General features: G+C 36.7%; 1 protein-coding gene across 1 annotated transcript; it reads left to right on the top strand.

Moving 5' to 3' along the window:
* The first annotated feature begins 972 nt into the window (after nt 1–972).
* Nucleotides 973–11,067, top strand: LOC132172451 (kxDL motif protein). Its single transcript, XM_059583958.2, has 3 exons — nt 973–1,136; nt 2,696–2,848; nt 10,780–11,067. Exons 1-3 carry the CDS (start codon nt 1,021–1,023, stop codon nt 10,880–10,882), a joined length of 372 nt encoding a protein of 123 aa, XP_059439941.2. The 5' UTR covers nt 973–1,020; the 3' UTR covers nt 10,883–11,067.
* Nucleotides 11,068–15,122: the final 4,055 nt, after the last annotated feature.

The raw sequence follows: 15,122 nt of genomic DNA, 5'->3' as shown, positions 1-15,122 counted from the left end.
TTAAATAATTTGAAAAAAATATGCTAATAAATCTCTAGGTTAATTATTTCTATTATTTTATTTTGAAGGTATTACGAAGAGATCTCCTTGAACTTATTTACTTGGTAAATAGGTTTTGAGAGTTGCACCAACTTAATTATTAATTAATTAATGTTTGAGGGTGGCTTGGCTACCCTTAAATTAGACGGGTTGTTCGAGCACCACTCCAATTGTTTGGGGTGGTTCAATCACCTCAGGTGTTTTTGTGTTTTTTTTTTTTTTTTTTTTTTTTTCAGGAAGGATATTGATAATTTTTGGTAGTTTAAGCGGGACATTGATACAATTAATAGCTTGAGGGAGACATTAAGAATGAGATTGTAATTTGAGGAAAATGATCATCTCCATTTTAAATCATCTCAATTTCCTTCTGATAGTGCATTAGAAGGGTAGTATTGTCTACAAATTTTAGCCTAAAAAAATATTTGGATAATTTTGCTCTTCTAAATACACTAACGAAAAAAAAAAAATGAAGAGAGTTTGAAATGAAGAAATCCTTTTCCGTAATTTTGAGGGGAAATATTTGTGTACTTTTCCATGTAATAAAATAAAATTCTATTAACCTAAACTGGCACACTAACCTATTTTTGATATCAAAATGCAGGAAATTGAGTGAATAGTGAATACCCGCATCGAGAAAAGTGTTCGTATTTGTTTTATTTTATTTTTTCATAATATTAAGCAAAATATTAAAATCAGTTGATGTGGTTTACCTGATTTGCAATTAACTCGTTATACTATTAAAATGTTCTTAAAGCTCTTGAGGTAAGGATCAATAAAAAATTACTCTCTGCTGTCAAATTTCTTAGAAAAGGTTGACGGATTCGGTTAGTTAGTATCAATAAAATTACGACATGTGTGGCTCATAATAAAAAATATATGAAAGATGGAGCCCAACAACAGTCCAAATATGAAGCCCAGGCCCAAAGCTCCATTTCATCAGCGTCTCTGTGTCTCTCTGAGTCTTGGAGTGATCATTTGGAGATGGAGCAGACGGAGAAAGAGACGGTAAGAGCGGCTTCGGAGGAGGTTTCTCGGGAATTCAAAACCCTTATCAACGCTGAGGATTTGGACTCCCTCAAGCAATTGCAGCACCTTATGTACATTTCTCTCTCTATTGATTACAATATATGTTTGTTGAATTGACCTCCAAACATTATCAAAATTGGATACTTTTGTTAGTGCTTTTAATAATGCTACTTTCCGATTTATACTGATTTTTATGAAAATGTGAAAAATTGTAGGAAGAGATTTTGTTTGATTATAGTCTGTCTAACTTGGCTGTGATTGTGATTAATTCTAGAAAATTATGTTGGAAACCAAGAACCCGTCATCATAAAATACCAAACTTTACAAAGAGCCCATGAACCCTGCTCCTTTAAAAAAGAAGTCTCAATTCAATCTAAAAATATATTTGGGTTCTTACTCTGTGAAGGAAGTAAAACCAATTTGTATTCATAGCTAGAAAAGACTATGTTAATGAAGAGGAAGAAGAAGTGGATGTTAAATCTAATGGGAAAAAAATATGAAATCACCGATTCATCTTTACTTGAGTTTCTGAAATTGAGTGAAGCTTCCATTTAATGTGCTATACTACACCGACACTTAAAACGTCTGGGCATAGAGGAAGAAATTTGGGCAAATTGGATGGTTTACCCATGTTTCATTAGCCTAAAATCTGAAACATTTGTAGCTTAGACATTTTTGTCAGCTAGGCAGATACTAGAACCTAAAGCATGGTCTATGCAACAGAAGGAACAAGAAAACTGAAGTTCCAAAGTATACTTCACAATATTGGGTTATGCCTAATAGTATGGCGGATTTGTTTGCTTGTTGGTGGACGGGAGATCATTCTCGGAGTGCTATGGTGTGGAAGATGGTCCCTCTTTATCTTTTGTGGTGTTTGTGGAGGGAGAGAAATGCGGGATGCTTTGTGGATCTAGAGAGGACTTTGGAGGAGCTCAAGTCCTCTTTTTTCTTTTCCCTTTTCACTTGGACACATGCTTACTTAGCTCCGTTAGTGATTAGCTTTCCCGAGTTTATTGTTCTATTTTCTTCTTCTATTTAGGCATTCACTTGTATTCGTCCTGTGTAGTAGGGTTGCGTCCCTCTATGCTTTTTGGTATATACAACATTACTTATAAAAAAAATAATGCATCAGTACTTTGATGATATGTGTGGAAAATGACAGAATGGTGCTTATATTGGGTAACAATGCTGTAGGATTTACAGTCTATGTGAGGTACTTAGGTCGAATTAAGGCTAAGTTAGGTTGAGTATGGGGTACGTCAAATGACATACTAAGATCATAGAGTCTTATAATTAAGCATCTATACACGAATAGCTTGTTCTTCATATAAGTCAAAACTGATGATGAACCTAAATGGCCAAATCTTAGACCAATAATACAAACTTTAGTTTGTTTCGAAGCTAGTTTTAGTAATTATCAATTGTCCTTAATTTGATTCTTCAAATTATGTTTTCTCTATCCTATGTCGAGGACTCTCTCTTTGGGAGGGGCACCCATTTGTATGCTTTCTGTGTAGAGTAATGCTACACATACTCGCATTTCTCCAAACCCAATTTCTCACACCCATAGGAAGCCTTTAAAACCATTTTTTCTTATGCTGATTTTATCTTTTGGTGCCGCAAATTGCAGATTGGGAAGATTGCAGGATAGCAATGCAGTGCTGTCGCATTTCAATGAGTATTCAGAGCATTGCTTTGCTGAGGTTTCTGGAGACTTATCTAGAAATACACGTCTTTTGAGGTCTATGAAGTCAGATCTTGATTACATATTTCAGAAACTAAGGTATGTCTAGCACTTATTTTTTTGTTTCATGCTGATTGTCTTAGCTGATTGCTCTTAACTTAATGGGTACTTTTTGAGGCATGTCAATTATTCTGTTGCCTACAGTTTATCTGGAGTTTGTTCAAGTAAATTCTTTAGATATATAAGACACATTAATGATGAATTTAGGATACATTATATGAGGATCTTTGAACATAATAGCATATGAAAAAATAGGAGTCAAAACATGTGTATTGAAGTGTTTTGGAGTTGGGTACCTTGAAATTGATAATAATAGGCATATCACCCAATCCTGCAACACTTGGAGTAATCCTTTGTTCATTGTAATGCCATCAAGTAGATCTACTAACAGATATGTTTCTTGTGTAAATGCCTGCTGGCCGACATGCAGACTGATACCTATATCCATAACTATTAATATTCAAATACCCCTCAGGACTAGTAATTTTGCATTTACCCTTCAAACATCCAACAAGACAGTGCAGACTTTTGATGAAGCTTGAATTTATATTGTAGCATTACAGATTTGATGTTTTGTGTTTATTTATGTGCAAGAAAATTATGCATATATTATTTTTAGTGCAAAATCTTACATAAAAAGCTGATGGCCTAATGATGAACACTCCATTTCTTGGTTGGAGTTCAAATTTTTCCATTGTTAAGCTAAACAATATTTTCAAATAAACTCATTGGAATGAATTTCGTGGGTTAAACCATTTTAAATGTAAGGATTGCAAAATTCTTAACAAAGAGAGCAGTTGGTTTATTGGTGAGTAGTTTGGTGGGTTCAACTCCCACACCCAGCTCCTTTAAGAAAATCCCAAAGTAGGCTGGATGGGCTGCATTACAAATCCCAAAATATGATGGATGGGCCTTAAAATGCTTGAATGGTCACACAGGACAATGGGTCAAATACCTCCAATGCGGGGATTGAACCTACTTAATTTAGAGGTGCAATATGGATGGGAAAAGAGGCCTGTCCACGGTTTGACCTGTCCAACCTCTCCGTCTGGTTCAGGTTTTAAAACACTAATAGCAACCTTTAAAAAGTGCAACATCGTGTTGTGATGAGTGTTGTCCGTACTCATACATAAGTAAGCCTTGATGGTTTAGTTGCATAGAGACTTGTGTTTTTATATGTAAACATCAAACATAAGGTTTTAAGAACATATTGTATTATCTAAAGACTGCATTATTGGCAAGCTCTTTTGCCCTCCGAAATTAGTGCACTGCACTTCATAGAATATGCTTTTGTATATGTTTTGAATGAGGGAGACAGTTTTCGTGGGGGACTGAGGAGAATATTATGATTCCTTAAGAGTGAGACCATTTTATTGTAAAATCAAGGACTTCCAAAATCATTTGCTGACATTTTAAAAAGAATGCAGTGTATTTGAAGATTGAGAGACTTTGGTGGTAGAGCTGAAAAATATTATGTTATATATATATATTTTTGATAAGTAATAAGTATATTATCAAAACATACAGAGGGGCGCAACCCATGTATACAAGAGGTATATAGGGAAGCCCCTATTAATTAGAAAAAGATTTACAGAGCTCTAAGAAATCAGAAAAGGTGGACTCATGCGAGTTCGACCAAGTCCCGCTCCAAGAGAACAAAGTATGTAACGCCAACTTCCTCAACTCAATCATGCCGCTCTCATTATCCTCAAAGCTGCGTACATTACGTTCTCGCCATAAACACCACATCACACATAATGGGACTAGCCTCCACTTACGCAAAGCATGCCTATTACCCAATTGACCCCTCCAACTTTCCAAGATATCACTCACCTTTCACGGCATAGCCCAACTCACTCCAAAGAGTTGAAAGAATACATTCCATACCTCATTTGCAACCTCACAATGTGGGAGTAGATGGTCAATGGACTCTCCAAAGTGTTTATACATATAACACCACTCCATTACCATAACATTCCTCTTTCGTAAGTTGTCCAAGGTGAGGATTTTTCCTACAGTCGCCGTCCACACAAAGAAAGCCACTCTTGAGGGAGCCTTCACCTTCCAAATACTCTTCCACGGAGCATACGTCTGTGCCGGTGTAGAGAGAGTCTGATAATAGGATTTCACTTCATAGGTATTTCTTTTTGACGGAATCCAACAAATTTTATCCTCACCCCCACATCTGAGTTTTTGGGAGTACAACAATGCAAAGAAGTGTGTTACCTCCAATTCCCAATTATGCACGGGTCGAAAAAACTGGACATTCCAATGAAGAATATCATTCGTTCTCTCCATGTACTCGTTCACCCACGCATCCTTATTACATGCAATATTGAACAAAACAGGATACACGAGTTTCAGAGGGCGTTCCCCATACACATCATGCCAAAAAAGTACTTTTGTACCATCTCCAATCTCATATCGCACATGATGCGCAAAGCCTTCCCATCTCCTTCGAATACATTTCCACACTCCCACTCCATACGTTCCCCCCACCTCTTTGCAGCACCAATCACCTGTATGACTGTCATATTTAATATGCACTAATTTCCTCCATAATGCCTCCCATTCTGTCGCATACCTCCACATCCATTTACCCATCAAAGCTTGATTAAATTGAATCAAGCTTTGCACCCCTAACCCCCCAAACTTCATTGGCGTACACACTTGTGACCATTTCACCAAATAATACTTAAATTCATCCCCAATTCCACCCCACAAGAAGTCCCTCTGTAGTTTTTTGAGATGATTTGCTACTCCCACTGGAATAGGGAAAAGAGATAAAGAATTTGTTGGTAAGTTTGAGAGGGTGCTTTTGATCAGTGTTAACCTACCTCCCTTTAATAAGTACATCCCCTTCCAACCCGCCAACTTATTCTCCATTTTTGCAATTATGGAAGACCAAATATGGGATGCCTTATGATGTGCACCCAATTGCAGCCCCAAGTATGCTAGCCGGTCCTTCCACATCATCTATCTCTCTCACTGGAATAATATCAGATTTAGACAAGTTGATCTTCAATCCCAAGACCGCTTCAAAACATAGCAGCAGACATCTCAGATTTCAGACTTGTTTTACATTAGGATCACAAAATATTACCATGTCATCTGCAAACATCAAGTGAGAGACCACCATTTCCTCTTGATCTTGCAAGCCCACCGAAAATCTAGACATGAGTCCTCTCTCCACCGACGCGGTCATCATTCTACTTATATATATTGGTAAATAATTCAATCTTATTAATAGTACAATGGGGCACAACTTTAGTACACATGAAGTATACAAGAGAAATCCCTTAATATGTAGTAAAATAAGAACAAAAATCTAAAAACTCAGGAAACTAGAAAATGACATACTATTAAAAGATGTTATCCATACGTAGAGGGATTTGTCCAAAATATTTTTCAGCTTGAACACTGAAGTCTCTCGATCATCAAACCTCCTTGCATTTCTTTTTCTCCAAATACATCACATTAAACACAAAGGAGCCAACCTCCAAACTTTCAAAATATTACAACTTCCCATATGTCCTCTCAAACTCACCAACCACTCTCTCACCTATCTAGGCATACCCAATCAACACCAAACAAATGGTAAAGCGAACTCTATAATTCTCTTGCCATCTCATAATATAATATTCTACATTTTCTAGTGTTGAGTATATATGTGTAAGTGTAAAAGGATAGAGTCCCACATTGGAAATATGTAAGAAGTGTGAGTAGTTAATATAGCATTGTTGGGCCCAAACCCATAGGCTTAAGCTTTTGAGTTGTGTGGTGTTTCAACATGTTATGTTATGGGCTCAGTAAAAGACTCCCCAGAGTATCAATCTCCCTAACATCAAGTTTTTCTGATTTTTTGGACTTTTGTTCTTCCTTTTCTCTCTAATAGGAGGTTTCTCAAGTATATTTCATATGTACTAGAATTGCGCTTTTATAATGAGATTGCATTTAAAAAAAAAAAAAAAAAACTTTTTGTGGGTGTGTGTTCGCTTGCACATGCATACGGGATAGATTATGAAGGCGAGTATGCATTAAGTCCCACATCGGTTGTATACTAGGTGAGATTGACAATATAGGTAACTCTAACTCTAATTATAATTTCAACTAGTCCTTTTGGAGTACAACTCAAATGCGGCTAGTGCTTCCTTGGGTCATGACAAATGCTATTATAGCCAACCTAGCAATGTCATGCGGCGCTAGGGTGTGTGATGTGGACTTGACAGGAATGTTAGGAATATAGATGGGAGAGATTGTGATATTCTGGATAGTGAAAGTTAAGTTCCATATTGGGTGGATAAATTATGAAGGCGCGTGTGTGTGTGTCCTGCGTAAGTTTTGAACTAGATAAGATTGGATTATATAAGTGACTGTAGGAAGCTCATATTGCAATTTTGACTTGTCATTTTGGAATATAGTGCAAATTTAGTCAATGCTTCCCTGGAATACGACAAGAAATATGCAATTACTTAGTGAACAATAATGACTAGATTTGATCTAATTTTGTGTAACAGCGTTATAAATCTTCTCTTACCCCTTTCCCTGGACTAAGCACTGAAAAATGTTGAGCATCTGGTTTCATGTTGTTTCTTTTTTTAAGCATAATTTATACAAACTAACAACCACCTTTTTGTATGCTAACAGCCAACCAAATTCTTTAAAAACACATTAGTGATATGGGCAATGATGTGTAGAAATAATGAAGAAAAACAAAGAATTCCATAGTAGAATAAGAGTATTATAACAGTTCTTATATGAAACCAGAAAGAAAATTAGCTTCTCTTTGATGCAAATTCATGATTAACCTCAACTACCTCCACTGAGGGTTTTCATGTGTCAGTTGTTGCAGTTTCAAGGGAGATTCTCCCACCAAACTGACCTAATCAGTTTTCCAAAATCACTAACCAAACTGCACCTCTAAAGGCCTACTAACTGAGCTGCACTGCGTTGAAGTTCTGTCAGTGCAGTGGGTTCGCTTGTCAGTTTCTAAGCAACCAAACAGTCAAGATGGCCAAGATCAGTGGAAATCTACAACGGGACGATAAATATCAATGGAGATCTACCATAGAGAAAGAAGGAGAAAGTAGAGAGTAGAGAAATGTGGTCAAAAAGAGGTGGAAAAAGAAGTTGAAGATGGGGTGGGAAAGAGGAGTGAATCAAGAAGATGAGAGAGAAGAAAGAAAAGATAAACATTGAGGAAAAGGGGAAAACAATTGAGAGGAATAAAATTGAGAAAAACATGAAGGGGAAAGTAAAGAGGGAATAAAATGAAATGATAGAGAGACTGATGGTAGTCAGAAAGATGAGAGATTCAAAAGTTTGACTCTTTAGGATGTCAAATTTAAATAGAAAAATTTATAGGTGGTTATTTAACAACTCCAGAGTTTGGCCTTACTTTTGAATTAAATTCTAACTTATTAATTTCATCAACCTTAACTATACACTTACAAAATTGTTGCAATTTAGATGTTTAGTTTGTTAACTAAAAATAATGAAAGCTTACATAAACTGGACTTAGGTCTTATCTGGGTACCAAAAATGCCTCTATGGAAATCACAGGTATTGACACTAAAAAAACTCACAAATATCCTATTATTCATGTGAAGGGTCTTCTAGTTCCCAAATAGATCTCAAGTGCAGTTTACTTGAGTTTCTATTAGTTTTAGTTAATAGAGAGTTAGTAAAAATCCATATTGCAACAATTCTAAAATTTAGGATTTGTAATAATGTCTTTAATTTGAAACCAGGGTCAAACTCTAGGGTTTATTATGTAATTTATCCCAATAATTTATTAGGAGTCATTTTTACTAGAATTTGGTAAAATTCCTTTGAGATTTGCTGTGTATACTAATATAATCTGAAACTAAATGAGAACTTGATTGGTTGGTTCAGTTTTATGCGGATTATTAGACCTTTAAACCGACTACTGTACCAACACCATTGGTTTTCTCTGAATAAACATTGAACCGAACCTTGAAACCAAAGGAAACCGGCTGGAACCAATTGGTTTGGTTTAGTGGTTTCCTCAGTTCACTCGGTTTCATAATGTTAGAAGAGTTAGGGTTTGAGTCATTAGGGTTTTGGGGGTAGTTTAGTCTTTATGGTATTTCCCTAATCCTATATAATAGGATGCTTGTATTAGGTTAATATAAGTTGAATAAGTTGAATAACATAGCCTCCGCCTTTTGTGTCTAAACCGTTCATACAAACTATAATATGGTATCACAACCTTAGGGTTTTAGATCCTTGGTTCTTTTGTTTGTAGTTTTTTTTCTTCCACTCTTTTTGTTTTGGTTGAATCTCTCGTTCTGTTGTTGGTGAGTGTTCTTCTGGTGGCAGCACCACCCATGTGGGCGTAGTGCCCACACGGGCAGTGCCTGAAAGAAGCTGTCCATGGTCGTTTGTAGAAAAAAAAAAAAAAAAGTTGTCGTGAAAGCTGTGCTTTGTACTAGTTTTATAAGTTTTGTATTTTCTGTGGCTCTCGGTGGTTTTCCAGTAAGATCTGGAAATTTTCGGCAACCTCCGATACGTCTCCGGCGAAGGTTTCTGTGTGGTTTAGTTTCTAGTTTTGGTATTGCCGGCGTGGTCTGCCTGTCACTGGCGTGTTTTGACTGTCTTTCACTAAGTATCGGCAATCTCCGGCAAGCGGCGAAGGTTTTTGTTTGGTTTTGCTTATGTTTTTGGTATTTTTCAGCAGTAGTAGTTTCGGTGAGACTCATTGGTTGATCACGTGAAATGTGATCATTGTTAGTTGTCGAGATTCGACCGGCCTTGGTGTTTTGTGGTGGTTTCCGACCGGTTGTTGTTCAGCTAGTATCCGACCGGCCTTGGTGTTTTACGGCGAGACCCGATCAAGTGATCGTTGTATCTGACCGGCCTTGGTGTTTTGCGGCGAGATCCGATCAAAGCTTGGTTGTTGAAGTTTCCGACGAGTTTTCGACCGGCCTTGAAGTTTCATTAAGTTATCTTGTTATTTGTATGAATTTTAGTATTGTGTACTCCAAGCTGTTCCAGCTTGAGGGGGAGTGTTAGAGTATGTTTTTCTAGTTGTTTTTCGTTTGCTTGTATCTTTCAAGCTGGATTCATATGATGTATATGCTTCAGCTTGAGGGGGAGTGTTAGAAGAGTTAGGGTTTGAGTCATTAGGGTTTTAGGGGTAGTTTAGTCTTTATGGTATTTCCCTAATCCTATATAATAGGATGCTTGTATTAGGTTAATATAAGTTGAATAAGTTGAATAATATAGCCTCCGCCTTTTGTGTCTAAACCGTTCATACAAACTATAATACATAAACACTCCCATTTCACGTGCATGCGTGCGTGAAACCAAAATGAGTGCTGTGAAAGCTTGGTGTAACTGCTTGTCTACACCATCTTGGTAAATATGAGAGAACGTTAAGCTTTTTGGTTATATGTTCATTAGCTTCTCTTGGGGCTGGAAAAGGACCTTTTATATGTTCCAAACCTAAGAAAATTCCAAAGTAGATTGATGCGGAACTATTTTTAAATTTTTAGGTAACGGGTTGCAATTTTTTATTTGGCATACAATTTATTTATTTTTATCCAAATCAAAATTTGTCTCAACAAGATATTCTGAGTTCAGTTTGGCATATTTTCTGATGATCAAGTCTTTTGCAGCCCTTTATATTGCACTTGATTTGGACATATTTATCTTGCTTCCTCCTGGCTTCATCTTTTATATCTTCTTTCAAAAAAATTCCTGTATATTCTTTTTTACTGCCCAAATAACCTGAACTTTTCTATTGACTTGTAGTTGATGCATTTTGCAACTTTACTGTTGATTATGAAACCACATATGCTGAGTCCCCTATTCTTACTTCGTCGTAAAATCTATTTCGTGATCTTGATTGAAATTGTATTGTTTATACACATTACTATTTTCTTGTGGGAAATCCAGATTTTGATGCAGTTTGGTGATTTAATTCTCTCCCTCTCTCATATTAACAGAAGCATGAAATCGAGGATTTTGGCTACCTATCCAGACGCATTTCCAGATGGTTCAACTGGAGAAGTACTTGACCGGAGACCAGACCTTGAAACTCCTCACTAACACTTGACAAGTTCTTAGGAAAATGCATCGCTATGCTATCACTTGGGAAATGCAATGAAAATGATTTATTATTTTATTATTTTTATTTTTATGTGTTTCATCCTGTTCAGAACTAAACCCACCGCTGTGATCCATGAAAGAAGTGTATAGAGCATAAATAAAAAGTATGCATATATGTTTTTTTATTAGGGCAGTATCTTAAAAGTTTTATACTTCATGAAAACTTCTTTTGATTGTGAAGGTGAATTCGTCATGAATGTAAACTAGGTAAATATTCGAAAAATATTTCATTGTTTGAAGAAAAATGAGAAATGTGTAAATATTTTATAGTGTTCGATTCATTACAATCATGAACAAAAATTATATATATATAACCGTTGGATTTCACATTCATCCTCCGGTCAAATTTTGATAAAGAATTAGACCGTTGGGGGCTTGCAGCGTTTCATATATTTCTCACTGACAATTCTTTAAAATTCAAAACCCTGAAGATAAATAGAAAGCTCAGAGGAGATGAAATCAATAGATTGTGGGAGGGGGAGAGAGAGACAGAGATTGTGGTAATTGGGGTCGACGAGGTGGCCGGTGACAGCAGAAGCAGAGACGAGAACAAGAAATGGCCTCAAGAGCTATTTTTCCTCAGCAACATCCCGGAGTGGAGGTACTTCCAATTCATTTTTCGGTTTCGACATCTCTGTTCGTTCGCAGTTTTTGTGAACCTTGGTTTTTGATTTCTTTCGCACTAGTGGAATGAATATGAAACTGGATTTTCTTTTGATATTCGATTCAGTTCTCTTTTGGGTGTTCTGAATTCCTGGAATATTTCATTGGTAGGTTGATTAATCTATGTTTGTAATTGTTGCTGACTTTTGTTATTGGCCTAATCATGGTTAATATATTTAATTAGTAGTTATAGAATTAATGTGTTCAGTATTTGTGAGTTACATATTTATGGGCAGTTGATTGTTAGTGGGTAGTTGTATTAGGGGAAGTTTAAGTGTTAGTGTGGGTAGTTGGTAGTTATTTCCAGCATTTGGTGTTGTATTTGAAGCTTGTTAGAGCATTTCAATGGAGGAGCCAAATTTTTATGCAAAATGACTCATCAAAACTCACTTTATCTAGTTAGTTAATGAGTTTTTAAAAGCCTCCTACATAAAATTTTCCACTTTTCAAAAGTTATGCCAAAGGATGCTTTGAAAATTTAGTATATAGGCACAACTTAGATATCAAAGAGACTGAAATTAGGTTTACATATTGAATAATTAATCTGGACACAAATAGACTCTCAACAGAAACTTTCCCTCCATAAATGGCCTGTTCATCAAGACAAAAGTTCATATAAACTAATGAAGTGAAAAGTAAAAAGTAAACTTCAAAGCCTTTATTATGGAGAATATCTAAATTATTCTAGAGATTATCTTTGCATTAATAGTTATGGTAAAGTACTAATAGTTTAATTAAATAATTAACACCCATCTTTCTACATCTGGTTGGTTCATGTATCTTAGTCTTGCTTTAATTTTATTTTAGGGTTAAATACTCCAAACCCTCCTAGGGTTTTTCAACTTTATTTTTTTTCCTTTGGGGTTTCATTTTTATCACAGGAGGTCCCTGTAGTTTTGATAAGTGACCAAATTAGTCCATCCGTTAGTTGACCGTTAGGACTGACACGTGGACCAATCAGACGTCGACACGTGGCACATAATTAATTTTTTTAAAAAAAATTAAAAAAAAAAAAAATCGAAAAAATTGGGGGTGGCCTGGCCGGATGGGGGTGGCTCGGCCACCCCCTTGGGCTCCAAGGGGGTGGCCAAAACCACCCCCAGTACCCACTGGGGGTGGCCGAAACCACCCCCTAGGGCTCCATGGGGGTGGCCGAGCCACCCCCAGTGGGTACTGGGGGTGGTTTCGGCCACCCCCTTGGAGCCCAAGGGGGTGGCTCGGCCAACCCCTGGTGCCCAAGGGGTGGCTCGGCCACCCCCATGGCCAAAGAGCCACCCCCAATTCTTTTTCGTTTTTTTTTTAAATACATTTTTTTTAATTTAAAAAAAAAATACATTTTTTTTAAATTTTTTTTTTTTTAAAAATAAAATATGTGCCACGTGTCGACGTCTGATTGGTCCACGTGTCAGTCCTAACGGTCAACTAACGGATGGACTAACTTGGTCACTTATCAAAATTACAGGGTCCTCCTGTGATAAAAATAAAACCCCATGGGAGAAAAAATAAAGTTGGGAAACCCTATGGGGGTTTGGAGTATTTAACCCTTTATTTTATTTTTCAAAAGTATTGTATATCTTTTATTGTTGTTCAAAAGTAGTAGTCCCCTACTTAACCCCTTATAATTGTATATCTTTTATTTTGTTCATTACAAATATTTATTCACTTTGTAGGATGGCCAATTTAAAATTAGTGTTTGAGGTCCATTATAGGGGTAGATTTAACAGGAAAGTTGGATGTGAGTACGTGGGGGATGATGTGGCACACAGAAATTGTAGACCCTAATGAATTGTCATACTTTGAATTGGAAGCCATATGTGGACACTATGGGTACAATTTAGGAGATTTAATTTTTTTCAAGAACCTGATAAAAGTCTAGTTAATGTGTTGCATTTGATTACATTTGAACATGATGTGCTATTTATGGTTGCCTCCCATACTAGTCATCACATAGTGCACTTATTCATTGTGTCTTTTGGGGAGGGTGGAGTTGATGAAGAGGAATGTGAGGAAGATGATGAAGAAGAGGATGGAGGGAGGATTGATCTTAATGACCCTTGGTTGGTGCGTGATAAGATTAGTGATGACGAAGATATATTTGATATAGATGTTGATGAGGTTGATGGTGGGGTTGGACCATCCAAAACAAAACCTAACAAGTCCAATGTAGCTGAGTGTCAGGGTGAGGAACATGATAGGGATGAGAGAGGTGTAGAAGAAAGTGATAAAGAATGTGACAAAGAGGGTGATGATGAAGGAAGTGATTATGGTGATGATAATGAGGGAGAGGCTGTTGTTAACGAAGATGAAGGGGATAACAATAGTCGTAAGTTTAAGAAATCTTTTGACGACGATGATGATGATAATGACACCATCTCGAAAATGGGTAGGAGTGATATACTTGAGTCACTAGTCATTAGTGATGAAGATGGTGAAACCATATCTGCACCCACATTAGATTTTCATGCTGTGCATAGTGGTATGCAGAGATGCCTGATGAAGAATCATTTCAGGTAAGATCTTTAAACTTTAAAGACATTTGTGGTCGGAAATACAGAAACACCATAATCAACTCAACTTGGATAGCGAACAAGCTAATTGACAAGTTTAGGGTTCAGCCCAACATGCCTTTGGATGTAATCCAACACGAAGTAAAGGATAAATGAAATGTGGATGTAAATCAAAGTATGATGTATAGAGCTGGGAGGAAGGCCAAAAAAAGATATATGGGAAGCTTGAGGATCAATATGGGAGGTTGTGGAACTATTGTGAAACCTTGAGACATACTAACAATGGAAGCTGTGTTGTGATGAAAGTGGACATACCAAACCCAAATTTGGCTCCAAAATTTGGAAGAATATATGTTTCTCTGGCAGCCATGAAGAAAGGCTTTTTAGAAGGTTGTAGGCCTGTCATAGGGGTAGATGGGTGCTTCCTAAAAGGACCATTCAAGTGCCAACTCGTTTCTGCAGTTGGAAGAGATGGGAACAACAACATGTACCCAATTGCTTTTGCGGTTGTTGAAGCTGAGACCAAAGACAGCTAGATCTGGTTCCTTGAAACCCTAGTGTCTGATCTTGGTACCCATACTAGGTATGTTAGGCCTATATTCATTTCAGATCGGCAAAAGGTAACATTTTTGTCACACTTAAATATTAATGCAATTTGTTTCACTATTGTAGAAGGTAGCATATTATTATTATTTTATTTTGCAGGGTCTTAAGCCAGCTTTTGAGGTTGTTATACCAATGGCTGATCACATGATATGTATTAGGCATATATATGCCAACTTTAGAGACATTGGGGAGCATCAAGGATTGGCACTGAAAGAACAGTTATGGGCTGCAGCATTTTCATACACAAAATATGATTTCAATGGTCATATGAAACACTCACAGATGTTGTTCACTAACATGTCACATTTTGGGTAGTCACTAAACCATGCCCTAGACCACCCACTAGGGTCAATCTTATTCAAATATTCATAGACGTCTTTATTTATTTTCTTCAAGTCTTCCAT

Source organism: Corylus avellana, chromosome 1, assembly GCF_965113065.1.
Source record: "Corylus avellana chromosome 1, dhCorAvel1.hap1.2, whole genome shotgun sequence".
Lineage (NCBI taxonomy): Eukaryota > Viridiplantae > Streptophyta > Magnoliopsida > Fagales > Betulaceae > Corylus > Corylus avellana.
Note: the sequence above shows the minus strand (reverse complement) of the source record. Positions and strands in the feature narration are given on the sequence as shown.